Source organism: Leucoraja erinacea, chromosome 7, assembly GCF_028641065.1.
Source record: "Leucoraja erinacea ecotype New England chromosome 7, Leri_hhj_1, whole genome shotgun sequence".
In the NCBI taxonomy this organism is placed as follows: Eukaryota; Metazoa; Chordata; class Chondrichthyes; order Rajiformes; family Rajidae; genus Leucoraja; species Leucoraja erinaceus.
In genome coordinates, this window is record NC_073383.1 from 35,706,743 (window position 1) to 35,733,546 (window position 26,804).

General features: G+C 41.9%; 1 protein-coding gene across 4 annotated transcripts in view; it reads left to right on the top strand.

Annotated features, from left to right (window-relative positions):
* The window catches only part of LOC129698886 (uncharacterized), a 393,480-nt gene that overhangs the window by 327,710 nt on the left and 38,966 nt on the right, over window positions 1-26,804 (top strand). For 3 of the 4 annotated variants that reach the window (XM_055638273.1, XM_055638275.1, XM_055638276.1), the window contains 3 exons: window positions 1,577-1,644; window positions 6,027-6,137; window positions 23,715-23,802. In XM_055638273.1, coding sequence (XP_055494248.1) covers window positions 1,577-1,644; window positions 6,027-6,137; window positions 23,715-23,802 — 267 coding nt within the window. Of the gene's footprint in view, window positions 1-1,576; window positions 1,645-6,026; window positions 6,138-23,714; window positions 23,803-26,804 lie in introns of those variants that run through there. The other variant, XR_008723743.1, reaches the window with a different exon arrangement.

Here is a 26,804-nt window from a genome sequence, read left to right on the forward strand (position 1 = left end):
TTAATTGCCAGTCAATCTTGGCCAATTCACGTCTCATACCCTCAAAGTTACCTTTCTTTAAGTTCAGAACCATTGTTTCTGAATTAACAATGTCACTCTCCATCCTAATGAAGAACTCAACCATATTATGGTCACAAACCATATGACTTTCTGGTAGTGTTTGTGGGAAAGTTGAGCTCCCAGTATAGAGTTATGTTATTCACAACTGCTGCAGGTTGATTCCTTTTGACATCTTTGGGCAACAGAAAGAAAAATGATTGAAGAACTTGTATTAACAAAATATGGTGTGACAGCACGACTCACAGGTCTTTATATGTACTTTGTACGAGATAATGTTGTCATAATCACAGGGAAATTGGGAACTGGTGGGGTGTTAACTTTAACCCAGCTGACTCAATGGGAATCACATAGTATCTATTAGTCTAGCTTCATCACAAAGTGATATTGTTCTTCAGAATTTGCTGGAAATACTCAGCAGGTCAGGCAACATATTTGGGAAGGAAAACAGATTTAACAATTCAGATCCTTTATCATAACTAGGAAAGCAAAAAAAATAAGCCTGTGAAGCTGCATGGAGGGTGGGATTGTTTGTCTTGGGTAAAGAACATCCTTGTGATTTTGCTTGGGTAAAATCAGAGTAATTATGGGGATAAACTGTAAACAGGGTTATCTGGTCAATGAACGGACGGGAGCAGTTAGAAAATGAAAAGACAAAAGAAGGTAGACAAAAGAGTGAAGAAGTTGAAAAATGCAGTTCAGGAAGATATGTCCAGCAGGTCTGCATTTAATAAAATTTCAGATGGAAGATCCTTCATCAGAACTGGGAAAGAGAGAAATGAAGTTTGCTGAGCTACAGCAAAGCTGGGGCTATTTGTCTCTGATTGTCTCTGATTGAGGGTTTTTAATCCAAAACATTAACCCCGTTTCCCAGCCTGACCCGGTGAGTATTTAGTAGTGTTCTTATTTCAGATGTCCAGCATCTGCAGTTTTTGGTTTGATTTTGTTGATATTCTTCACTGGCTCCAATAGTCAGCAAAAGTGGGTAAGGTATAAATCTAGCATAGTACCAATCTCATCTATTTTGTGATGGTGGTTTAGATTAAAATGGGCCTCCATATAAGATTATATCCTTGGGATGTAGCTCCACTCGTGTGCTGGGTGAATAACAATATGTTGCTCCAAAAGGGCAGTGATAATTCAAATATCATAATCTGGCAGTTAAAGAATATTACCAAACTAAAATAAAAAGAGATAATATAGATGTAAGAAATTTAAAATGAAAACTTATAGGCCGTTAAGCTTTTTAATTGGAAGTTTTCTCTTTTCACAAGTGCTCCCTAACTGCTAGGTATTCACAGTGTTTTCTGTTTTGCGTCATCATCTAAACCTGTTCACAGAAATAAGCAACTTGAATGTACCTGTTCCACACCACTGAAAGTGCTGTTAACATTCAAACTACTTGTTAGTCAGCATTTTCTGCCATGCAATGCATTGGTAAGAAGTAGGTATAATTGGGTCCACAGATAGATGGAAACCTGATTTGGGATAATGAATATGTTTTTCTTTTATCTTGCAGAGTCTGGAAAACATTGGCAACAGGAGAAGGGCATGGATGATTGGGTCTGGGTGGTATCTATTCCCCCTGTAAGTCATTCAGAGAAGCTAAACATTTCGAATTGTGCATGTAGTATACACACATTGTGAACTAAACATTCTCATTTTAATTGAATACTTAATGTACTATCATTTTGTGAGCTGATGCTATGCAGTGGCAGCCTGAGAAAATGACTGAGGGGAGTAAACATTATTTGGTTGACATAATATTATAGCCGTTCCTGCTGATATACAGCATGACATTTATGCTTCTCACAGTGAAGCCAAAGCAATAAGTCTACGACAAATGATTCTGTTTTGGCAAACCTCTTTTCTTCCGCTGAGCAACATCCACTTCGAGTATGTTTAACCTCTGTTACTTTTGTCTTGGAATTATTTTGAAAGGATAACATAGAGTACACCAACGGATTTCCATATTCAATTCTGGTAGCCCTTTCTGTTTTGAATGTAAAATGTAATAGATCGGGAATGATTTGTAAAGTGTTTTTAGCTTGGATCGAATTAAGGAAACTAGAAATATTCACATTCACATTGGATCATAGAGTGCATTGAAATACAGGGAATATTTGACTGCAAATATGATTTCTCCCTCAGCAACCTTCAAGCACACACATTTATAACAGTACATTCCCATGTGTAAAAATTTTCCACAAGTTCTAACCTGTTTATTTCAAATGAATAGCAGGTGTGGAAAAATAATACTCCAAGGTGTGTGGGACAGTCCACTGAGGAATTGTAAGCAAAATTTGCCATTTGGAATTTTTACCCTGAATGTCAACTCCTAGGCTGGTTTTAAATATTGAAGTCCCTGTAACATAGTTGCACAATCTGATTTCTGGTTGCTGACATTGGGCATTAAAGGCTTTTGGAACACAAAGCTAACCAGGATGCACTCTCAGCAGTAGGAACAAGAGTTATTGTGGTTATAGTGTGACCAAAATCCACATACTCATCTCTGCCCCAACACTTTAATCTTTTCAGTCAACAATAATGAATCTAATTTTTAAAATTTCAAGGTCTTTGTCACTCAATCCTTAATTATGGAGTCTAATAATTTAATGATAACAGATGTTTGGCTAAAAGGTCTTTAAGTCCCTAGTTTCCCCCTCTTGCTTCTCCTAAATAATGGACAGGCCTGTGTAATTTTTAAATCTTTAGGAGTAGTCCTGAATTGACAAATATTGTAGAATTACAATACTTCACCACCGGGTGGCGCCGCGATGGCAGCCTCGCCAATAGTCTGTCTGTCCTTTTGTTTTGTTTTGGTATTTTTAGTATGTTTTAAAAGTTTGTGTTAATGTTCTCTGGTTTGTTTTATGTGAGGGGTAGGGGAGGGGGTCGGGGGGAACTTTTTTTCAATTTCTTACCTTGCCAGAGATGTGATTGTTTTCCGGGTCGTATCTCTGGTGGCTCTGTGGCTTAACATCATGGAGCTGGAGGCCTTGCTCGAGACTGACTTTGAGCCTCATCACGAGGCGTGGACTTACCATCAGAGGAGCTTTATCGCACCGGCGAGGAGGCCCGCCACCGGCTACGGGAGCCAAGATCGTCCTGTCAAAGGAAGGCTCGAGGCCCCCGACCACAGGAGATCAATGAAGGGAAGAGATTGAACCTTTTTTTCACCTTCCATCACAGTGAGGAATGTGGAGGAGTCACTGTGGTGGATGTTCATGTTAAAATGTATTTTGTGTGTTCTTGTGCTTTTTAATTGTATGACTATGGCAAATTAAATTCCTTTTATCTTGCATTACTTGGCTAATAAAGTATGATTATGATTATTGGGATTATGATTATTAGGCAACTACAACATGGTTTTTTAAAGTTTTTGTGTGATATGGGCATTAACATCCATCCTAAAATGTCTTCCAAAAGGAGGTTGGTTGGCAGCCTCCTTGAACAATTGAAGGTGGTGGTGATAGAGGGATAGGAGATGGGTAGGGATAAAAGAGGAGTTATGGGTGGAGGGAGGGTGTGACAGAGTAGGGGAAAGGAGATGGAGGGAGAGGTGAGGGAAGGATTGGGGGAGGGGAGGGGGAGAGGGCTAAGAAGAGGGAGGGTGAAGAGGAGGGGGAGAGAGTGCTGGGGATAAGGGCAAATGAGCCATGCCTGCACAGTTGGGGGCTGTGAGTGAGTGGTGGAATATAGCGTTGGGGGAACTGGTTGCGTTGGGGGACCAGGCCTCCCATGTGATGGATCAAACGGGTCCCACTTAGTCTAGTACAGGTTAAAAACAAGATTACCGAGAGAGGTCCATCAAGCTAATGGAATGTTGGCCTTCATAACAAGAGGATTTCAGTATAGGAGTAAAGAGGTTCTTCTGCAGTTGTATAGGGCTCTGGTGAGACCACATTGTGTACAGTTTTCGTCTCCTAATTTGAGGAAGAACATCCTTGTGATTGAGGCAGTGCAGCGTAGGTTCACGAGATTGATCCCTGGGATGGCGGGACTGCCATATGAGGAAAGATTGAAAAGACTAGGCTTGTATTCACTAGAGTTTAGAAGGATGAGGGGGTTCTTATAGAAACCTATAAAAGGACTGGACAAGCTAGATGCAGGAAAAATGTTCCCAATGTTGGGCGAGTCCAGAACACAGTCTTAGAATAAAGGGGAAGCCATTTAAGCCTGTGAGAAAAAACATTTTCACCCAGAGAGTTATGAATTTGTGGAATTCCCTGCCACAGAGGGCAGTGGAGGCCAAGTCACTGGATGGATTTAAGAGAGAGTTAGATAGAGCTCTAGGGGCTAGTGGAATCAAGGGATACGGGGAGAAGGCAGGCACGGGTTATTGATTGGGAACGATCAGCCATCATCATAATGAATGGTAGTGCTGGCTCGAAGGGCCGAATGGCCTCCTCGTGCACCTATTTTCTATGTGTCTATGTTTATGTTTCTAAGAACTGGGGATGATATGAACAGTGGGAAATAAAGCTTTCTAGGGTGCATATTTAGAATTTAGGCAGTTCAGAGAATGAAAAGAAAGCACATTCATAAAATGGAAACAGGAAAAAATATTGTTGAGGAAAAGAGGAATAGATGGATCATTAACTATAAGATAAATAGGATAAAAACAAATTCAAGAACAAAAACAAGATTTTAGCTGCAGTCCAGGGGATTATGGATGTAGATACAAATATCTTCCACAACACTGGTCAAAGGTATTGTTGACTGCAGGGTGTGTAGCAGTAGACATTAGGGTAGGAGCTGGAGTCTGTGAAAGCTGACGGTTGGAGGTAGTAACAGCTGGTTTAGGTTAGACAGGCACAGTGGGAGCTGGAGCTGGAGGGAGAAGGAACTACACTTGATCTTTGGCAAAAGGCCGTGAAGTGATGTCTGTCTGCACGGAGTTTGTACGTTCTCCCCGTGACCTTGTAGGTTTTCTCCGAGATCTTCGGTTTCCTCACACACACACCAAAGATGCACAGATTTACAAGTTAATTGGCTTTCTATGAATGTAAATTGTCCCTAGTGTGTGTAGGATAGTGTAAGTGTGCAGGGATCGCTGGTCGGTGTGGGCACGGTGGGCCGAGGGGCCTGTTTCCGTGCTGTATCTCTAAACTAAAACTAAACTAAACTAAACTGGGAACCCGAGACTGTGGGACCTGGGTACTGCAGGCAGTAGGAGCTGGGGGCCTGAGGCACAGGGTATGGACTCGGTGGGAATTTTGGCTCGAGGTGAAGGGATTGGAGTCATTGGGAGCTGGAGGCTGCAGACAGCAGGAGCTGGGGGCCTGCAACACAGGGTTTAGAGTCAGTAGGACCTGGCTACTGCAGGAAGTGGAAGCTGAGGGCCTGAGGCATAGGATACGTGGTTAGTGAGAAAAGAGGGATCTTTTATGTTTTTATGGGACTTCTGGTGGAACTCCACAGAACGTCAGCCCCAGCCCCACAGTGGACTCCAATTACTTTATTTTTTGATTAAGCTATTCAGGTGATTGTCATGCCATTTCAGCAAGGCTATAAGTAGCTAGCTGACACAGAATCACAGAAGTTTTAATAGGAACCTGAGGGGTAACATTTTGACACAAAGGATGGTGTGTATATGGAACGAGCTGCCAGAGAATGTTGTTGAGGCAGGCCCTATCATAACATTTAAGAGACAATTGAACAGGTATGTGGATAAGACAGTTTCAGAAGATTATGGGCCAAGCGCGTATGGGATGAATGTAAATGGGGCATGTTGGTCGGCTTGGGCAAGTTGGGCTGATGGGCCTGTTTCCATGCTTTATGACGTAAAAAGTTGTAATGGGCATAGAGGGAACCTGTGAAAACTTAACTGAATATTTTCAGGGATGCCTGAATAAAGCTGATTGTTGGTTCAGCACCTTGATGTCAGACTTTTTCTCTCATTGTGTAGCATCAAATATTATTATTTTTCGTACAACATGATTTGCCTTATCTGTCTTTGATTCTAGCTGAAATGTGGTTCTTACACTGCCCATAGCCTTCCTCCAATACTTTCTACTGAGGAACTGGAGGAATTGCAGAAGAAGAAGAAGGAACTCAAATTTCAAATGAATACTGTGGTAAGGATACCTCATCCTTTAATCAATGCAATAGATATTTCTGTCTCATTCTATATTTCATTTTGGATAAACTGAGTAAAAGTTATTGCACAGTCATCCTGCTTTCTCCCATATCCCTTGAATGAACTCACAGAACAGGAGTCAGATATACAATGACACTACCTCACCCATGCCACATGTATATTGTAATGAGGCACAACTAGCAACAATACATGGAAACAAAATGGAAAGTCTACCTTAGACAAAGCTGCTGTTGCTCAAAGAACTGTGGCAATCTGGAGCTGCCCCTGCCAACAGTTGTAAAGATAGGGTTCAATTGACAATCTTCTAGATTGAAATTGCAGATTATTTTTTCATTCGGCAATGGGTAAAGAAGTAAACAAAATTAAAATAGGACAGCCACTATTTCCTTGAATAATGTAATAGACAAATGAGGAGTTGGCTAATGAAATAGACATGAGGAGCTATCCTGGTGTAATAAACGATCATGGATTGATTAACTACATTAGGTAATGGATATTAAAATAGCATTGTCTGATTACCATGATAGTTTGTAGTAGTGGCTAATTCACTTCTGATACCTCATTCGAACACCCACCCAAGGACTCGACAATTGCACTCTCCAGCCTTGCTACCTGCCATATCCCTGACACTATACTTCAACTCCATAAAGTCCTCCTCAGCTGGAGAGAGCACACTTTCTATTCACCTGTCTTCAGCTGCTCCATGATATTAGTCAAGAGATTGTCTAAAAGGTTAGTCTCCTGTGAGATGCTGTTAAGGTGCATGACTATATTGTGTAGTAGTGAAGATAGAATTGATATGAAACAAAGTAAGTAATAGGAAAAATTGACAGTGCAGTTGAAGGAGTCAGATTGAAGGACCCATCAGATTTTTAAAGCGTGCTGGTAATTGGAGGGCAGGCGAATGTGTGGCAAATATTGGGGCCAGCAGGTGATATATACACTCCCTATTAGACTGTGATATCAGATGTGAGAGATGAATCTTTGCAGCTATCAATGACACAACATTCAGGGATGACCCACCCTGTCACCTGTTCCTATCTGTTCCTTGATACTTTGACTTGAGACCGTCCTCTATCTTGCAGGAAAAACATACCCACGAACCAAGAGTGTGTGTGATGGAGCAAGGAGAGGGGGATTCGCATATAAGCGTGGCCTTGCATTTTTATTTTTTGCGTACTGGTATTGAGAAACCCTATATTAAAGGTTACCTACAGATAAAGAACTCTTGCTCTTTGTAAAATATAGGCAGACTTCAGCTAACACCATACTTGAATAATGTATAATGCGCAGGAATAATCCACATCCCCACACAAGTTTGCTCCATCATTAATAAGATCATAGCTGATCTGATTGTAACTCTATTTCACATTTCCACCGAACCCCAGTGCACTTTAATCTATTTTAACCTTGAAAATATTCAGATTTTGCTTCCAAGATCCTTTGAAGAATAGGGCTCCAGAGACTTCCAACTCCCAAGAGAAGAAAAATGCTTCATCTCTGTCTTAATGGGTGACCCCATATTTTTAAACATGCTTCCTTGTTCTATGTTAGCAGTAAGGTGAAACATCTTCTCCACATCCACCCTGAAAAGACTTCTCATGGTCATATATGCTTCAATCAAGTCACCTTCCTTTTCAACTCTAGTGGATATAAAGCTAGCCTGTCCAATCTATCTTCATGTGACAATCTGTCCAGTCCAGTATTTGAACTGCTTCCACTGCATTTAACCATTCATAAACAAGGAGGTGGACACTGCACAAAATATAAAGCAAAGTGTTCGTGGAATTCAACAGGCTGGCAGCAACTGTGGAGAGAATTGACAGACGACGTTTCAGTTCAGGTCAGGTCCCTTTTTCAGCCTGATTACTCTGCCCTGAAATGTTCCTTCACAGATGTTTCCTGACCTGCTGAGTTCCCCCAGCATTTTGATTTTGCTCAAGATTTCGGCACAATGGTGTTGCAGTAGATTTGCTACCTTATAGCACCATGATTCGGGTTCAATCCTGAATACTGGTGCTGTCTGGACAGCGTTTGTACATTCCCCCTGTGACCATGTGGGAATTTTCCATGTGATCCGGTCTCTCCCACATTCCAAAGGTTTGTAGGTCTTCTGTAAATTGTAAGTTGTCCCTAGTGTGCAAGATAGCATTAGCATGCATGGTGATCGCTGGTCGGCATGGACTCGGTGGGCTGAAGGACCTGTTTACATCGTGTATCTCTAAAGTCAACAGCCTAAAATAAATCTGCATTTTTTGTCCCTCCACCAAATAAAGTATTCCAAGCATGGTCTAATCAATGCCATTCATAACTGAAACATAACCGTCCTACTCTTGCAATTCATTATCCTTGCAATAAAAAATAACATTCAGTAACTTTACTAATTATTGCATACATTGCATAATAGCCTTCTGCAAATCAAATATTGGGACTCCTAGATTCCTCTGCATTTGTAATGTCACCATTTAGATAATAGACCTTTTTTTATTTTTCATGCCAAAATGGATAATTTCACATTTGCCAACATTATACTTAATTTGCCAGATCTCCTTATAGAAACATAGAGAAACATAGAAAATAAATGCAGGAAGAGGCCATTCAGCCCTTCTTGCCAGCACCGCCATTCATTGTGATCATGGGTGATCGTCCCCAATCAATAACCCGTACCTGCCTTCTTCCCATATCCCTTGATTCCACTAGCCCCTAGAGCTCTATCTAACTCTCTCTTAAATCCATCCAGTGATTTGGCCTCCACCACTGCCCTCTGTGGCAGGGAATTCCACAAATTCACAACTCTCTGGGTGAAAAAGTTTTTTCTCACCTCAGTCTTTAATGGCCTCCCCTTTATTCTAAGACTGTGGCCCCTGGTTCTGGACTCTATGCTTCACAACCTACTTTTTTTCCTGTTTGTGTCATTGTCCCATCTGGTGACTGTCAATCTGTAACGCTGATAGAACTAACTGCCCAGCCTTTTAATAATGAGCATCCTTGAACTATTTAATTTCTTAACTGTACCAAGATCTCAGTTCAACATCTCATTTGAAAAACAACACCTATAAGAAAGTGTGTCACCCTCTCTGCTGTACTAGAGAGTCAGCCTAGACCCTCTAGTCTATGTACGCTGACTATGTTGGAAGGGGCGCATTTACAGCAGGAGCAATTAGTTTACCACTGACCCAGACGGCTCTTCATAATATGGAATTAATTGCCCTTATTTCTGATGTTAAAAAAAAAAAGTGGGCCAGATTATGCTGACCATTACCAACTGTTTCTAATGCAACTATTCAACCATTGAAACTGCAGTGAGCTCTATAGTTCTGTTCTTGTACTGTTAAATTATGGTTGGATTCAGAAGACTTATTTTGTCAGTTTGCTTTATTACTGCACAAATCCATAAATCCTTGCCAAATCAGAGCTGGTGCAGGATTCAAGACCCCACTGATATATTTGGAATTATTGGCTGAAGAATTAGGAGGCAATGTTACTGATGTCAGGTTGATTGGCTAATGGGCCTGTCCCACTTAGGCGACTTTTTAGGCGACTACAGGAGACTATGCAGTCGCCACATGGTCGCCACATGTTTGCGGGTGGTTGCCTGGGAGTCGCCTCCATGGTCGTGAGGAGTTCCCGCAATCCTGGGAATGTTGAAACGTTGAATGTTTCAACATGTTGAAAAATTTGCGGCGACTAGAATGAAGCCGCCATGGAGAGTACGGAGAATTCTCGTGCCGGAGGTCCTAGTGGGTTGCCAGGAGATCGATGGTTCTCTTAAGGTTCTTATAGGTTGTAGCCAGTGCTGGCTGTTGAATTTCATTGGCTCATTGGGGGAAAAAAACGTAAGCAGTAGTTTTCAGAACCAAGGATAACCGACCGGTAATGTTAATATCCGCTGAGCTTCACAGCCGTGTATCTCTGGCTCCACTCCTTCTCCCCACTCTCCCCCCCTTCTCCCCCCTCTCCCCCCATTTTTTAAAGGATTTACCTACACTGTGCTTTTTAGCTTCTTAATTACAGCGCCAACCTTCCTATTCAATGTGTCTGTATCACATTGGCTTTGCACCGTGTGAATTTCACTCAGACAGGGTCTCCCCGCCGCTTGCCCTGTCCCCCGTGTGTGTGTGTGTGTGTGTGTGTGTGTGTGTGTGTGTGTGTGTGTGTGTGGTGTGTGTGTGTGTGTGTGTGTGTGTGTGTGTGTGTGTGTGTGTGTGTGTGTGTGTGTGTGTGTGTGTGTGTGTGTGTGTGTGTGTGTGTGTGTGTGTGTGTGTGTGTGTGTGTGTGTGTGTTTCTACTCTGACAGTCACCGTTCCAGTTGCCAGTTTTTCAGGCGACTGCCGGCAACTTGACAGTCACTGGCACTGAAAAATCGCCTGTGGGACAGGCCCATTAGAGTTGGGAGATTTATACCTGTACCACTCTTCGTTTTTTGAATGGTGTTTCAACATAATATCTGTTTGCAGCTAACTTATACATTGAGATGCTTCCTTACAAGAGTACCAGTTAATCTGACCTATGTAGCTTCAAACCATGAAATTTGACTGTGACTGGAAAATAAAATTTTGAAATATTATGATACAAAATGTATAGGAAACAACTGGTTTATCAATCTGCAGAAAAGATGTTTCATTATTTGCTGTGTTCATTAACATATTTAACATTAGAACTAATCGCTATTTAAAAGATAAATCATGCAATTATAAAAATTAATTGCAAGTTAATCACGGTTTTAATCGCACTGTTAAACCATAATAGAATAACGATATTTTGAGTGGTCCAAAGGAAAATACTTTGCTTCTTGGTTTTAAATGGTCGAATGGAAAATGCTTTGTCTTAACAAGTCCATGAATATAATTTAAAACACCATTATGTTCAATTCCCTTGTTACCTCCTCCAATGTTACAAAACCCTCAGAGTTCTATATTTCTCCATTCCTCCAGTTCTGACCTCTGATCACTTATGCACCCCAGCTTTTCTTATACCATGACTGGTAACTGACCACATGGATCATTAACAATTTACAGGGCTACATTCATTTTTGAGGTGCCACCGTAAGAATACGCTTGGGTGAATTACACTGTTGTGAGGAGAGAAGAAGCTTGGTTATAAGCAAGGGGGAAGATGGAGTGGGGTAGCACATGAGAGGGGGAAAGGGAAGTAAAGCTGGTGAAAGTATGAGGGTGAAGAGAGGAAGAAGTGAGAGATGAAAAAGAGGAAAAGATTGAGATGGAAAAGAGATAGGAAGAGGGAGAAAAAGATGATGCAAGAATGCGAGAGAGTGAGGAGTAGGAAAGGAGTGGATTGGACTCAGAGGGAGGGCTGTGCAAGAAGATATGAAAAGGGATGGGTGAGGGAGGGATGGTGTTAGGGGAGGGAAAGCAGCATGTCAAAGGGGAGTTAGAATGAGAGAATTGAGAGGAAGTGGATTGTGATTAAGGTGGGAAATGAGAGCGGAAAGGAAGGGTGATAGGGAAAGGGTGGACAAGGGGTGTGAGAGAGAAAAAGAGAAAGGATAAGGGAGTTGTAAAGACGGTAGGGTGGAGTGTGGTGGAGAGGGAGAGTTGGTGGAAGAGAGAATGGGTTACAAGGCGGTGGGAAAAAGGGGAGGTGCTGAAGTGAGAGGATGAAAGATAGTGTGAAAAAGAGAGAGAAGAAGGAGAGAGAGAAGAGGTTAAAAGACAGACAGTCAGTCAGAATAGGTAGGGTGGAGAAGCATCCAATATTGCCAATGATGGGGCCGACTGACACTCCACAACTCCCTCCGCACCTTCTCCTACGCTCTCATCCCCAGCTCCAGAACCCAATCTCTATCATATCCAAACCCACCTATTGTCTTCCCATTCCTACCACACCAACTACATTTATATGGTATTTATAAATCCAGAATTCTCACACAGCTGACACAATTTTCCAAGATTATTAAAGAATTTCATTATTCTAATTTACAAATGTCAATTTGAATTTGGCATACCAGGTTCCATTGTAATTTTGTTAACGTACTGTCTCTCATCAGCATACAACAGTGCAGCCCGCTGTTCAGTTCCTCTTGTGCTCTATATTCTTTCCTCATTTAATAGACAATCGACAATAGATGCAAAAATAGTCCATTCAGCCCTTCGAGCCAGCACCGCCATTCAATGTGATTCATGGCTGATCATCCACAATCAGTACCCCGTTCCTGCCTTCTCCCCATATCCACTGACTCCACGATCCTTAAGAGCCCTATCTAGCTCTCTCTTGAAAGTATCCAAAGAACCGGCCTCCACTGCTCTCTGAGGCAGAAAATTCCACAGACTCAGAACTCTCTATGTGAAAAAGTGTTTCCTCATCTACATTCTAAATGGCTTAACCCTTATTGTTAAACTGTGGCCCCTGGTTCTGGACTCCCCCAACATCGGGAACATGTTTCCTGCCTCTAGGGTGTCCAAACCCTTAATAATCTTATATGTTTCAATAAGATTGCCTCTCATCCTTCTAAATTCCAGTGTATACAAGCCCAGCCATTCCATTCTCTCAGCATATGACAGTCCCGCCATCCCGGGAATTAACATTGTGAACCTACGCTTCACTCCCTCAATAGCAAGAATGTCCTTTCTCAAATTTGGAGACCAAGACTGCACACAATACTCCAGGTGTGGTCCCACTAGGACCCTGTACAACTGCAGAAGGACCTCTTTGCTCCTATACTCAACTCCTCTTGTTATGAAGGCCAACATGCCATTTGCTTTCTTCATTGCCTGCTGTACCTGCATGCTTACTTTCATTGACTGATGAACAAGGACCACCAGATGTATCAGCAGAGCCATCTCCATCATCAAAGACCCCTACCACCCATCGCATCACATATTCTCCATCCTGCCATCTGGGAAGAGGTACAGGAGCATTAGCCGCAAAACCAGCAGGATGCTCCTCAGCTTCTTCCCGCATGCTATAAGACTGATAAACGGACTTTGCCCCCTGCCAAAGTATCGCGCACCAACCACCAGCCTGGACACACTGCAGCAGAGCCACTGTCGTGCCGCTGCCGATCGGAACGCCTGTTGATGTTTAGTAGAGTAGTGTTTAATTTGTTCATGATATATGTATTTTTATTTCTATTTATTTTTTACTGCACACTGTATGGACACTGGTTGAGCAACGTTTTTTTGTTTCCTCTGGGTATGTGAGTACTCAGGAAAATGACAATAAAGATATACTAAATACTAAGATCACGTTGTACTTCCCCTTTTCTCAACTTGACGCCATTTAGATAATAATCTTCCTTCCTGTTTTAGCTACCAAAGTGGATAACCTCACATTTATGCATCTGCCATGCATCTGCCCACTCACCCAACCTGTCCAAGTCACCCTGCATTCTCATAGCATCCTCCTCACAGTTCACACTGCCACCCAGCTTTGTGTCATCTGCAAATTTGCTAATGTTATTTGGAATCCCTTCATCTAAATCATTAATATATATTGTAAATAGCTGCAGTCCCAGCACCGTGCCTTGCGGTACCCCACTAGTCACTGCCTTCCATTCTGAAAGGGACCCGTTAATCCCTACTCTTTGTTTCCTGTTTGCCAACCAATTTTCTATCCATGTCAGCACTCTACCCCCAATACCATGTGCCCTAATTTTGCACACTAATCTCCTATGTGGGACCTTATCAAATGCTTTCAGAAAGTCCAGGTACACTGCATCCACTGGCTCTCCCTTGTCCATTTTCCTAGTTACATCCTCAAAACATTCCAGAAGATTCCAAAACATTCCAGTCGATGGCGCACAGGGATGTACCTTCTTTACCAGCGACGATCAGCGGCAATATCTGTGTCATACCATTACAGGAAATGGCGACAGTGCATTTGCCTTTCATGGGAATGTTCATAAGTTCATAAGTGCTAGGAGCAGAATTAGGCCATTCGGCCCATCACATCTACTCCGCCATTCAATCATGGCTGATCTATCTCTCCCTCCTAACCCCATTCTCCTGCCTTCTCCCCATAACCCCTGACACCCGTACTGATCAAGAATCTATCTATCTCTGCCTTAAATATATCCACTGACTTGGCCTCCACAGCCGACTGTGGCAAAGAATTCCACAGAATCACCACCCTCTGACTGAAGATATTCCTCCTCATCTCCTTCCTAAAGGAACATCCTTTAATTCTGAGGCTGTGCCCTCTGGTCCTAGACTCTCCCACTAGTGGAAACATCCTCTCCACATTCACTCTATCCAGGCCTTTCACTATTCGGTACGTTTCAATGAGATTCTCAGTGAAATATCCGAGGATTGGCATCCCTGCTGCAGTGATCGACGTGCCGGCTCTTGGGAAGTGGCATCTGCAAGGCTCACCGAGGGGTTTCAGGGAACAAGCCCGGGTTTCTCAGAATCCGCTCTGGATGAACCGTTGTGTCGCAAGAGGACATGATGAACCGCAGATGCTGGAATCTGGTCCAGGAAAAGCTCAACTTACCTCAACTTACCGTACCAATGTGTTGTCATCCGTATCCGAAAAGGTGGATGTTGCCCGGTTTCAGTTTTGGCGATCCGATCCTCTCCCAGATCTCCTGACCGACTAGCGCCACAGCTGCACCACTGTTCACCTGAAACTGTAGATCGACGTTCGAGACTGCAGCAAAATCCTCGTCTTGTCGGTGATAGTAGACACACCGAGCACTTGATAGGAATGCTCTCCGTGATTTGGTCGAGTGTTTGACGCTTTCTTGCCCTTTCTCAACTTTCCTACGGATTGACACACTGCCTGCCTGCACGGTGATGTTGAGCAGTCGAGCCGTACCGGTAGCAGGGTTTCGATCCTACCCTCACAGGGGAACGGCTCTTCTGAAACTGTCCCACCTTCTCCGGATTTGCTCTGGGCCATTCAACTGGTTTCTGGCGTTGCGGAATCTGATGTTGCAGACGAGTTTGACGAACTGTATGCACCTCCTGAGGGAGCTTCATCGCTGTTTCGCCAGTCATTTTGTGCAGTTCTTTACTTAGCAGCTCGGCCATCTTAGCACACTGCAGCATATTCTTCAATGAGGTGTCCGATTCCTTGAGAATCACCTGCTGGATTAATGCGTGCCTGCAGCCCATGACTAGTCTATCCTGCAACGCATTGTTTTGGCACTTTTCGCAGCATTGAGCTTTAAAATCACACGCCTTTGCCTTGGTGCGAAGTTCGGCAAGAAATTCAGTGATCGATTGCCCTTCCTGTTGCACCGTCCGGTAGAAATTGAGGCGAGCTGCTAGGAAATTTTGTTTTCTTCGAAACGCAGCTGCAAAGCTGATGTGATTTCAACATATGAAACTTCAGTTATTTTTTCTGTAAGTAAATTTTGAAGCAGTGCAAAAGTTTCTGGAGACATTGATGAACACAAGAGAGCCTTCTTCTTCAGGTCAGGAGTAATTGCCATACTTTCAAAATAAAACTCAGCTCGCATTAAATACGATGACCACCTTTCTCGCTCAGGATCGAAACGATTGAATTGCCGAGACATGTTAGTTTGAGTACACTACAGAGCTCAAAATATATATATTTTTTTTTTAAATCGCAATATAAGCTCTTATCTGGGTCTTTGGACCCACCGAAGTATCCCACTCCTGACACCACTTTTGTGTTCAATTTCTAGGTTTGCACAAAACTTGAGAGTCTTTAATTTACAACAGAAATCTTTAATGGTTTACTCAATGCTGGCAGCAAGACAAGTCAAAAATGGCTGCAGCCACAGATCTGACTGCACACTCACTGTCTACAGACAGGATAAACTATATACAAAACATCTCCCTTTGTCCTGTGCAGCGCCACTTGCTGCATGGGAGGAGCAAAGGGTCCTCACACCCCACACAGTCCACCAAACATCACAGTGCCCTATTGTGTATTAACCAGCATCTGCAGTTCCTTGTTTCAACTGTGCACAGTTCCCTGAAAGTGGAATCTCATGTAGATAGGGTGGTAAAGAAAGCTTTTGGTGTGCTGGCCTTTATAAATCAGAGCATTGAGTATAGAAGTTGGGATGTAATGTTAAAATTGTACAAGGCATTGGTGAGGCCAAGGTTACACAAAAAAGCTGGAGAAACTCAGCGGGTGCAGCAGCATCTATGGAGCGAAGGAAATAGGCAACGTTTCGGGCCGAAACCCTTCTTCATTGGTGAGGCCAATTCTGGAGTATGGTGTACAATTTTGGTCGCCTAATTATAGGAAGGATGTCCACAAAATAGAGAGAGTACAGAGGAGATTTACTAGAATGTTGCCTGGGGTTTCAGCAACTAAGTTACAGAGAAAGGTTGAACAAGTTAGGGCTTTATTCTTTGGAGCGCAGAAGGTTAAGGGGGGACTTGATAGAGGTCTTTAAAATGATGAGAGGGATAGACAGAGTTGACGTGGATAAGCTTTTCCCACTGAGAGTTGGGAAGATTCAAACAAGGGGACATGACTTGAGAATTAAGGGACAGAAGTTTAGGGGTAACATGAGGGGGGACTTCTTTACTCAGAGAGTGGTGGCTGTGTGGAATGAGCTTCCAGTGAAGGTGGTGGAGGCAGGTTCGTTTTTATCATTTAAAAATAAATTGGATAGTTATATGGACGGGAAAGGAATGGAGGGTTATGGTCTGAGCGCAGGTATATGGGACTAGGGGAGAATACGTGTTCGGCACGGACTAGAAGGGTCGAGATGGCCTGTTTCCGTGCTGTAATTGTTATATGGTTATATGGTTAACAGATAGGAATACATTCTTAGCATATCTTTAGTTTAGTTTAACAGCTGTTTTTGTGGCTACGTACTTTCAAGCTTTTGTATCTTACGCCCTATAAGAGAGGGGAGGAGAGAATGACCGAGGGTCCTTGATTATGTGGGCTGCTTTCCCAAGACAGCGTGAAGTACAGATGGAGTCAATGGGGGGTGTGGGGTGGGCTGGTTTACATGATAGATTGGGCTGCGTCCATGACTCTCTTCTGTTTCTTGTGTTCTTGGGGCAGTTGCTGTACCAATTTAAGATATTAAATCATAAAGTGCAAAGCTTTAAGAGTTCTACATAAACTCAGGGATGATAAAAGCATTGGTTTATTTACGCTAATGCAAATGGACAGTCCAATGTAGGCTCATTAGCAGCAGCATTCTCTTTGAAGATTTGACACCATGCAGTGGTGCGTACAGTCATATATTTGATTTAATTTTGTGGTACTTTACATTAATACTGTTTTGCCTTAAAATATATAATTGCAGTGTAAATCATTGTTAATTAAAAGATTAATGAGATTACATATAGTTTGACAATTAATGAGATTACATATGGTTTGACAATGTATTTCAAGGCTTTTGCATTGAATACTAGTTTATGATGTACAGTAATTGTTTTTGAGCAATCCTCATGCAATCAGCATTTTCATCACTATACCCATGGATGACAGATGGTGTATGAAAAAAGACGTAAAATACTGTAATCCGGAGAAAAAAGCAAAATGAATGGAAAAATCAAGCAGCATCTGTGGAAGCAAAAGGAGTACATCAGCATACTGGCTGAGTGTACAGTATATAGCACCAATGCATCCTCCATCAGCATGGACTTGGCCAATGGGTCTGTTTCCATGCTGCATATTTCCATGATTCTAGAGTCATGGAGAGTCATAGAAAAATACATAATAATATAATAACAGCATCTTAATCTGTATTTATTGACATTCACTCTGGTTAAATAATGATTAGGGTGTCATTTTGCCCCCCCCCCCCCCCCATTTTAATGTCAATGGATATTTTGTGCACCTGTGACAGGCTGATGGACTCATGGTGGAATGGGTTAAAACCTATTTCCTCTGTGTGCACAGACTGCACACATCAAGTTTGATTCACTTGTAAGAGTGTTACGTTGGGCTGCAGCTAACATTGTGATTTCAGGTGGTGGTGAAAATCTGACAAATGTTTGTTGCTGACCTTTAGGAATTTACTTTCCCCTTCAAAGTACAAAAGTTTTGTGTAATTGTTGCACATCTTTGCATTGTAATTAAAGTTTTGGGAAGAACCTGTTTGCTTATGAAGCAAATGTTGGAAAATGTTGATTCATAAGGAATAAACTGCTTTTGCTGCAATCTGAGGCATTTAAAAGGCATCAGAAGATGAAAAGGAAAGGAGTAAAGGGCTTAACACATTTATGAAGGTTAAATACTATAAGCACTCCACTCTCCCATCAGACCCACCGGTGAAGCAGAAAGCAGAATGCAGGAACAACTCAGCACATCAGGCAGCATATGTGGAGGCAAGCGGAGTATGTCGACATACTGGCTGTGCATATTGCACCAATATCTCCTACATCAGCACAGACTCAGCTTGTTGCCCACTGTAACTCACCTTGATGAGAAGCAAGGTCGTTTAAGGTTAAAGGGTCTTATCCACGTTTGCCCTCATCATTCAACTAGTCAATGTGGATGCAATTTTCCAAGGAATTATTAGGTTATTATGGCACGTTGATAAAAAGGATAGATGGTTGTAGTCTTTCTCTCAGGGTGGAAATATTAGACCCCATAGTTTTAACGTGCAAGTGGGAAATTTCAAAGAGATTTATATGACAAGTATTTTACATGGGTGGTAGATGACTGTGTCATGCTGGCAGGGGAAGTGATGGAAACAGAATCTATGGCAACATTTAAACAGACACATGAACAAGTAGATAATGGAGGGATATGGGCCATGTGCAGGCAGACCTGCTGTTTAAATATACATCATGGTCGGCACAAACATGGTGTGTCGAATGGCCTTCTTCTTGCATATGGTGTGCACAGCCTAAAGTTGTAGGTCAACTTGTTCTATTTGATCTTTGTGCACGTCGGGTTGATTGCATTAGTCAAAACAGGGTGGACCACATGAAGGTTGCAATCTCCCACCCCGAACAACCTGTTGTGGTGCTGTACTGTTCTGTACTCTATGCGTTACGAAACAAGCATAAAATCCCACATTGGCACATCAAAGGCCTGGATGAAGGATGAAAAAGTAATGATTTTTATTGATTTTTATAAAAACAAAATATGAGCCACAATAGTTATATAATCGCTGCTTAAATGTCAGCTGTATGTCAATTATTTTAGGATTTGTGCAGTTATGAAAAGTAATGAGCTTACCTCCTCAGAGCTAAGATTAAATGTGTATCTAATAATTAATGGAAAGTTACCTTTATAACACGCAAATACTGTATATGGGTCACAAGTAGTCCTCTGGCAATTAATTCCCCTAGTTGGAAAAAAGTGAGATTCTTTTCTTTATGAACTAGCTAGAACTTCCACAATTTTACATTCTCATTAGACCTAGCCCTTCAGATGGGAGTAGTTATCACGGAATGCAAAGTTTTTATTTTATTGTAATCAGCCTTGACTTTTACTATGGAAATTATGCTCATGATTTTCTATTCCGACTAAGCTATCTTGTTACAATGAACAATACAGACAGCAATCTGCTTGACAGTTGTCCTGCCCATACATATATAACTAGGCTGGATCGTTGTAGCATTTTGCATCATAGGCTGAGTGGAGAGAAGGCCTCATGTAGTAAGGATGCAGTAAGGAGGACCAAAAATGCCCTGAGATCATCAGCAGGCTGGTAAAGCTGGCTTAGTTGGCTGTAAAACTTGTTGCTGATTTTGAATTGTCTCTGACATGTAGAGTGTTTTTTTAAACATTAAAACTGTTTAAGTAAGTAAAATGTTAACTAAAATGCAAACATAATTAAAAATAATAAGGTAAAGCAAAATAACTTTCACAAATTGGCAGCTACTATACCTGGTTGGCTGGTCAGGGATTGCATTTAGTAGCCTACCTATTTTCACTTTGTCATTCCCTCTTTTTCTTCTTCTCTCTCTCCCATTCCCTGCCTCACTCGAGTTCCCCTCTCTCCATATCGTCTTTTACTTTTCTCTCTCTTCCTGCCCCTCTTACCCTTATCTTCCTCTCTCTCTCAATCCAAATTATATCAAAGACCCCACATTCCTCTCAACCATCAATTTCATCCCACACCCATCTATTCCCGCTCTCCGTGCTCGACCCCTTCCAATCTTTCTTCCTTCTTTCTTTCCCTTCTATACTTCATCTCGCCTGCTCCCTCGACCCTCTCCCCACTCCCCTGTTGAAGCCCTGCCTCCCCGTTCTCTGCCCCAACCTCACTAATCTCTTCAGCTCCTCATTGTCCCAAGGAATTGTCCCCTCCGCTTTCAAAACTGCTGCTGTTACATCAATCTTAAAGAAACCTGGTCTTGATCCCTCCTCTCTCATTAACTACCGCCCAATCTCAAACCTCCCCTTTCTTTCAAAAACCCTGGAGTGTATCGTTGCGTCGCAACTTCATTCCCACCTCCTTGCGTATAACCTACTTGAACCCCTCCAATCTGGCTTTCGCCCCCTCCATAGCACAGAAACTGCTCTCCTCAAAGTCCTCAACGACCTCCTCACCTCTGCTGACACTGGTTCCCTCAACATCCTCATCCTCCTCGACTTGAGCGCAGCCTTCGATACCGTGAACCATAACATCCTGCTCACCAGACTCAAAGACCTCGGCATTGAAGGCTCTGCACTCAGCTGGCTCCGTTCCTACCTTTCCAACAGATCCCACTTCCTCTTTCTCCACAACCACACCTCTGCTACAGCCACAGTCACGCAAGGCGTTCCGCAAGGCTCCGTACTCGGCCCCCTCCTCTTCATCATCTACATCCTCCCCCTTGGTCAGATACTCCGCCACTTCAATCTGGACTTCCACTGTTACGCTGATGACACCCAGATCTACTTTGGCACCAAATCCCCCCACAACCCCCCACCTCTCCCATATCAACTCCTGTTTGTCAGCTATAAAAACCTGGATGCAACATAATTTCCTCAAACTCAACAGCGATAAGACAGAATTCCTCCTCATAGGCTCCAAAGCCACACTCAGCAAAATCAATAACCCCACTCTCACCATCGATGGCACCACTGTCTTCCCATCTCCCCAGGCCCGCAACCTTGGCGTGATCTTTGATTCCACCCTCTCCCTTGAGCCTCACATCCGCCATGTCATTAAGACCTCCTTCTTTCATCTCCGCAACATCGCCAAACTCAGACCCTCTCTCACACCTCCCGCTGCTGAAAGACATCCATGCCTTCATCTCCTCCCGACTGGACTATTGCAACTCACTTCTCCTTGGCATCAGCTCCACCTACATCAACCGACTCCAACTGGTCCAGAACGCAGCCGCCCGAATCATCACCCACACCAAATCCTGGCATCACATCACTCCAGTCCTCAAACAACTTCACTGGCTTCCCATCTCTCACCGGATCACATACAAAATCCTGATCCTCACCTACAAAGCCCTCCACCATCTGCCCCCCCCATATCTCACTGACCTCCTCTTCCCCTACCAACCCTCACGGTCCCTCAGATCCACTTCAGCTGGTCTTCTCTCCATCCACAAGTCCAACCTCCGCAGTTTTGGGGACAGAGCCTTCTCCAGGGCAGCTCCCAGGCTCTGGAACTCCCTGCCCCAACTGATCCGCAATTCCGTGTCCCTCACCATCTTCCAGTCCCGCCTCAAGACCCATCTCTTCACCTCTGCCTATCCTTAGCCCCACGTGCCGTCCCTTTTCATCTGTGCATTAATTGCCTCGTACTGTGTTTTGTATTGAATTCTGTATTTACTTTGTGTACTAGTCATGTCTCTACTATTTATTTCATTCCCCTTACATGTTTTTCCTTTACCTGCTAAATTTTTGTAAGATGTCCTTGAGACTCTTGAAAGGCGCCCACAAATAAAATGTATTAATATTATTATTTAAATGTTTTCTCTTCTTTCTCCTATCTCCATTCCCTGTATTCCTCCCTATCACTTTGTCTTTCCCATTTTCTTCTGCTCATGCCATACCTTTTTACTCCCTCTCTTCCCAACTCTATCTTCCTCTCTCCCAATTTACCCATCCCTCTCTCTCAAACACTTTCTCTTTGCAATATCCCAAAATATCCCTATTGTGAGGCGAGCATGATTGTAAGTAGCCTAGTTTATAATCAGTGTTGGGATGAAGGAATGCAGGGGTGCATAAGAGGACACAACTGAGGAATGCAGACCTAGGACTCGAAGAAATTGTAAGTGCCGGGACAAGGTCAAAGAATTGTAGTACAATGGGATTTATAAATGATATCCATAGGGGCCTTTAAGGCAGTGTTTTCCATTGGACTATTTAATATAATGGGTATTCTACTACTGTTTAACAATGTGATTAAAATCTCAATTAACTTGCAATTGTATTTTGAAATTGCATGATTAATCTTTTTACTTTTGCGGTATTGTTATACTTTAAAGTTGCTGCTCTTATAAGGGACCTTGTGTGCAATTTGGCCTGAAGGAAGATTAACAGGAATGAGCACCTTCATGAGAAAGGTTAGATTAACTGGTACCCCTTGCAGAAAGCAGCTACATATACAAAATTTGGCTGCAAAGTGATATTAGCATATATTTCAAATCTAGATTTTATAAAAGGGAAGGATGTATAAATCTGGTAAAGCTAAGCCAGTCAGTAGGGAAAAAATCACAAGCCACAGAATTAATTCTCATTTGTGGAAGGTTGGTCCATTCTTTAAATTCCTCATTGGAAATCTGTTATGTGACTGTAGGTTTTTATTCTAACTGCTTGTAGTGCCAGGAATATAATGAACCACTCGGAGACATGGAGATTTGTGCACATTGCATGTGGCATAGATATCTCACACATTTACATACACTATACAAACCAATTTCTAGCTTTCAGTTTGAAATTTTAAATATGATTTGTGCCTGGCTGATCAGATTGTTCCGTGATGAAGTAGCAAAAGGAATATATTAAGACTGTGGAAATGTATTAAATGTATATGGAAAACATGCCATGGATGTTCTGTATGGCTGGCAGTATCTGTTTAAGGAATAAAGAATTAGCAATTGTATTTGATTTTTTTGAGAAATGCTTGAAGCTGAAGATGTTACAGGTTTTAAGGAAGTGCCTGGGAAGAATAGGGTGAAAAGCCGAGAGAAATTAAAGGATAAAGAAGGAATGAGATACAATTATAAAGGGATTGACAACAGAACAAAGAAGAAAACAAGAGATTGGACATATACTATAAAATATCAATCATTAGCATCAACTGCTACTAGAAAAAAAATGGGAGCAGTGGTAATGATCAGAAGTTGTACTCCTGGTTGTTCACAAGGAGTAGAGTTGAAATATAAGGTGCCATTTTTTTAGCTTACGTTTTCCCTATTCAAAATGAAGTATTTGTAAAAAACGTGGCATGTTCATTGCTTTTCTACTATGTGCAATGATCTACCTCCATTACATCATAGAAACCGGGTAATTACCACATTGTGAATGCAGGTAAGAATTTACACTGATAGTACTGTGCCAGATGCAGCCACGCACTAATCTACTGACAACCACTTGCCCATAATACACTTAAGAGATGCAGGAATTATTGTAATTCTGCAGAATTTTTTTAATGGTTTATGTAAAAATACTTTGTTTAATTTCACCAGAAAATTTAGGTTATAGAATCTTTATAAAACTAAGCATAATTGCACATGATTGCTTTATACAGAAAGAGCGTGCAGAATTGGAATTAAAGTGGAAGATAGATTATTACCTACCTGGTCACAGGGAACTGTCAGCCTCCAGACAAGATGCAGGTGGGTTCGACTTCTTACCTATCATGTATTAGTTGCTCAATGAATAGCCAGTCTCCCTGCGGAAGCCTGCACTCTTCTCTCAAAAAACTCCCAAAAATTAATTAGACAATGTCACGCTTGATTTTATCTTATTTGAAAATAATTTATTACCCTTTCTGCTGGATCTATTAGTGCAGAGATCAATGTAATTATTCATTTGCAAAGAAGCTCAAGGGTAATTAGACAAAAGAAGCTTAACACCCAATTGTGTTAGCATCCTCATTCAGGAGCATTTTACATAAAAGAATAATTATTGACTTATTTGGATATAAGGGCCATCTTACCAGCAGAAAAAACAATTATTATTTAATGTAAAAATATTGCCACATTCCTTTAAAGTTTAATTTAGCCCAAGTGTTTCAATTTGTGAATTATTTCTTTTTTTTTCTCTGGTATTGTGTTTTTCCTATTTAGAAGAATTAAAGGTTCAAATATTATTTAAGTTCCTTGGTCACCTTCATCATTTTACACCATTCTCATTTTGCAATTTTGCCTTCTTCATTCCCCACAGGAGACCACTTCCTACAAAGTAGTCTTGTTTAGGAAAATTTGACAGTGCCATGTTTCTACATTTTATGAGATTTTCCGACAGAGAGCATTGAGGAAAAACACTCTTGCTACTGGGAATTCTAGCAATAGAGGTGGGGGTAGGAGTTACATTCACATAGCCCATTGGAAAGTTAGCAGAATCCTCTTTTATTCAGATAGCGGGGTGTTTGTCTGCAGTTGCTTTGATACCCCCTCCCCCACCTTCCTCAAGGGCACTGCAAGTTTTAAAGGACCACGGCTCAGAGTTTGCTACAGCAGGTCATCTAGCGGTGTGTCCTGCTTGTGCGTGTTTGGCCATCACCATTTGATGCCCACAAAGGTGTTAATACTACTGCTAATAATGGCATAATGTGAGCGACAGGGCATCTGGGACCTTGGTGATTGTTATGGCCAGCAATCTATTTCCTTGCCAAAGGGATTAATGAACTGAGAAATAAACACCAAGAACTGAGAAGGAGACGATAGTTGAATTCAATATCAAATTAATTAATTAAAGAAAAAGTAAAACTATAAAGGGAAATGAAAAGTAAGAAAAATTACATTTACGTTTGATATTTTTAGTCACCGGGTTTTCATTGCCTAAAAGGTCACTCATTTAATGATTACTAGTCATTATAATGATCACATCGTTAAAAGAATACATTGTTAAGTAATTCAGAACAATTTTCTATGGTGCATTTAATAGGTTAGTAATGTACAACTTTGTGGAAATTAAGGAGAGTTATGATTTTTTGAAGCAACTCAGCCAGTAATTCAGACTGACATTCTCGTTTCTATGTTGCTAAGTATTCACATCTTTTATTTTTCAACCAAAGTCTGGCTAGTAGGTATTTTCATGAATTTTGACAAAATGCCAAATAGATAGTGAAAGAAGTTGGCAACAAAGAGAGGGAAGAAAGATGTTACCAAGAAATACATACAATTCAACACATTGGAAATTTAGATATTCATCTCAGCATTGTATTGGAAAATACTTGCTCTGATTTTGGATTAAAGCAGTAGAAAGATGTTTGCAGACAACGGTGAGGGAACAAAATCTACTGGATGCTTTTTGGCTGAAGGAATTGCCTCTAATTGGCAACAAAGAAATATATTAACATTTTGCGCAATGAGAGGTAAGCATGGAAGTTACATGGGAGAGGAGGTTAAGAATATGATTGTTGCAAGAGGAAAAAATGGCCAAAATAATGATACCTGAGCCATGGATTACTTTGTGAGGGTGGATCAAACCCAGTAAAGCCTGAAGTAGATCTATCATGTGTAGAGAAGGATGGGTAAGCAATGTGCTAGGAATTGGGAATAGAAGCAGGCAAGAAGGCGGTTGTGCCTGGTCTACTGTTTTGTCAGTTCATGGACAATCTCTATTCACCTACATTCATTCCATGTCACTGATAACTTTATCTAACAAAATATATCAATCTGACTTCTGAAACTTGTCCAACCATTTGAAAGGGGGAGCCCAGACTTTGTCCCTTAAAAAGTGCTTTCTCGATTTTCTCCAAAGTGACTTAGTTCTAAATTCTATCTCCTCAATGAAGGGCGGTCACAGTGACGCAGCGGTAGAGTTGCTGCCTTACAGCAAATGCAGCACCCAGGTTCGATCCCGACTATAGGTGCGGGTGCTGTCTGTACAGAGTTTGTACGTTCTCCCCGGGACCTGCATGGGTTTTCTCCGAGATCTTCGGTTTCCTCCCACACTCCAAAGACGTACACGTTTGTAGGTTAATTGGCTTGGTAAATGTAAAAATTGTCCCTAGTGGGTGTAGGATAGTGTTAATATGCGGGCATCGCTGGTCGGTGCGGACCCGGTGGGCTGAAGGCCTGTTTCCGAGCTGTATCTCTAAACCAAACTAAACTAAATTAAACTAAAAATAGATTGTGGCTAAAATAGAAGAGCTAAGCAGAATAAGATACAGTTTGGATTCAGTCTGAAGAAGAGTCTTGACCCGAAACGTCATCTATTCCTTCTCTCCAGAGATGCTGGCTGTCCCGCTGAGTTACTCCAGCATTTTGTGTCTATCTACAGTTTGGATTGCTATGTTAAAAGTGCACATGATACAATTGATACGATTGAGTAGATCATTTCCTTAAAAGGATAACGGCAAATTTAAACGCAAAGGCAGGGTGATTGGAAGGCTCTTGTAAGTGATGAGAGAGATTCAGAATATTGGAGTCAAATGCATGTGGCTTGAAGAGGGTAGGGAGATTTGTGTGATGAGGATAACGGCCAGAACTGATGAAAACGGTAGAAAGATCACAACATACAGTAGGAGATGTGAAATTAAGGCTTTGGTCAGGAAAAGGGAGGCACGAGGTAGGTGTGGACAATTGGGATCACGTGTATCTCTGGAGGAGTTTCAGGAACTGAGGAGCAAAGCTAAAAAAGGAAATCAGGAGGGCAATAAGGGGACAGG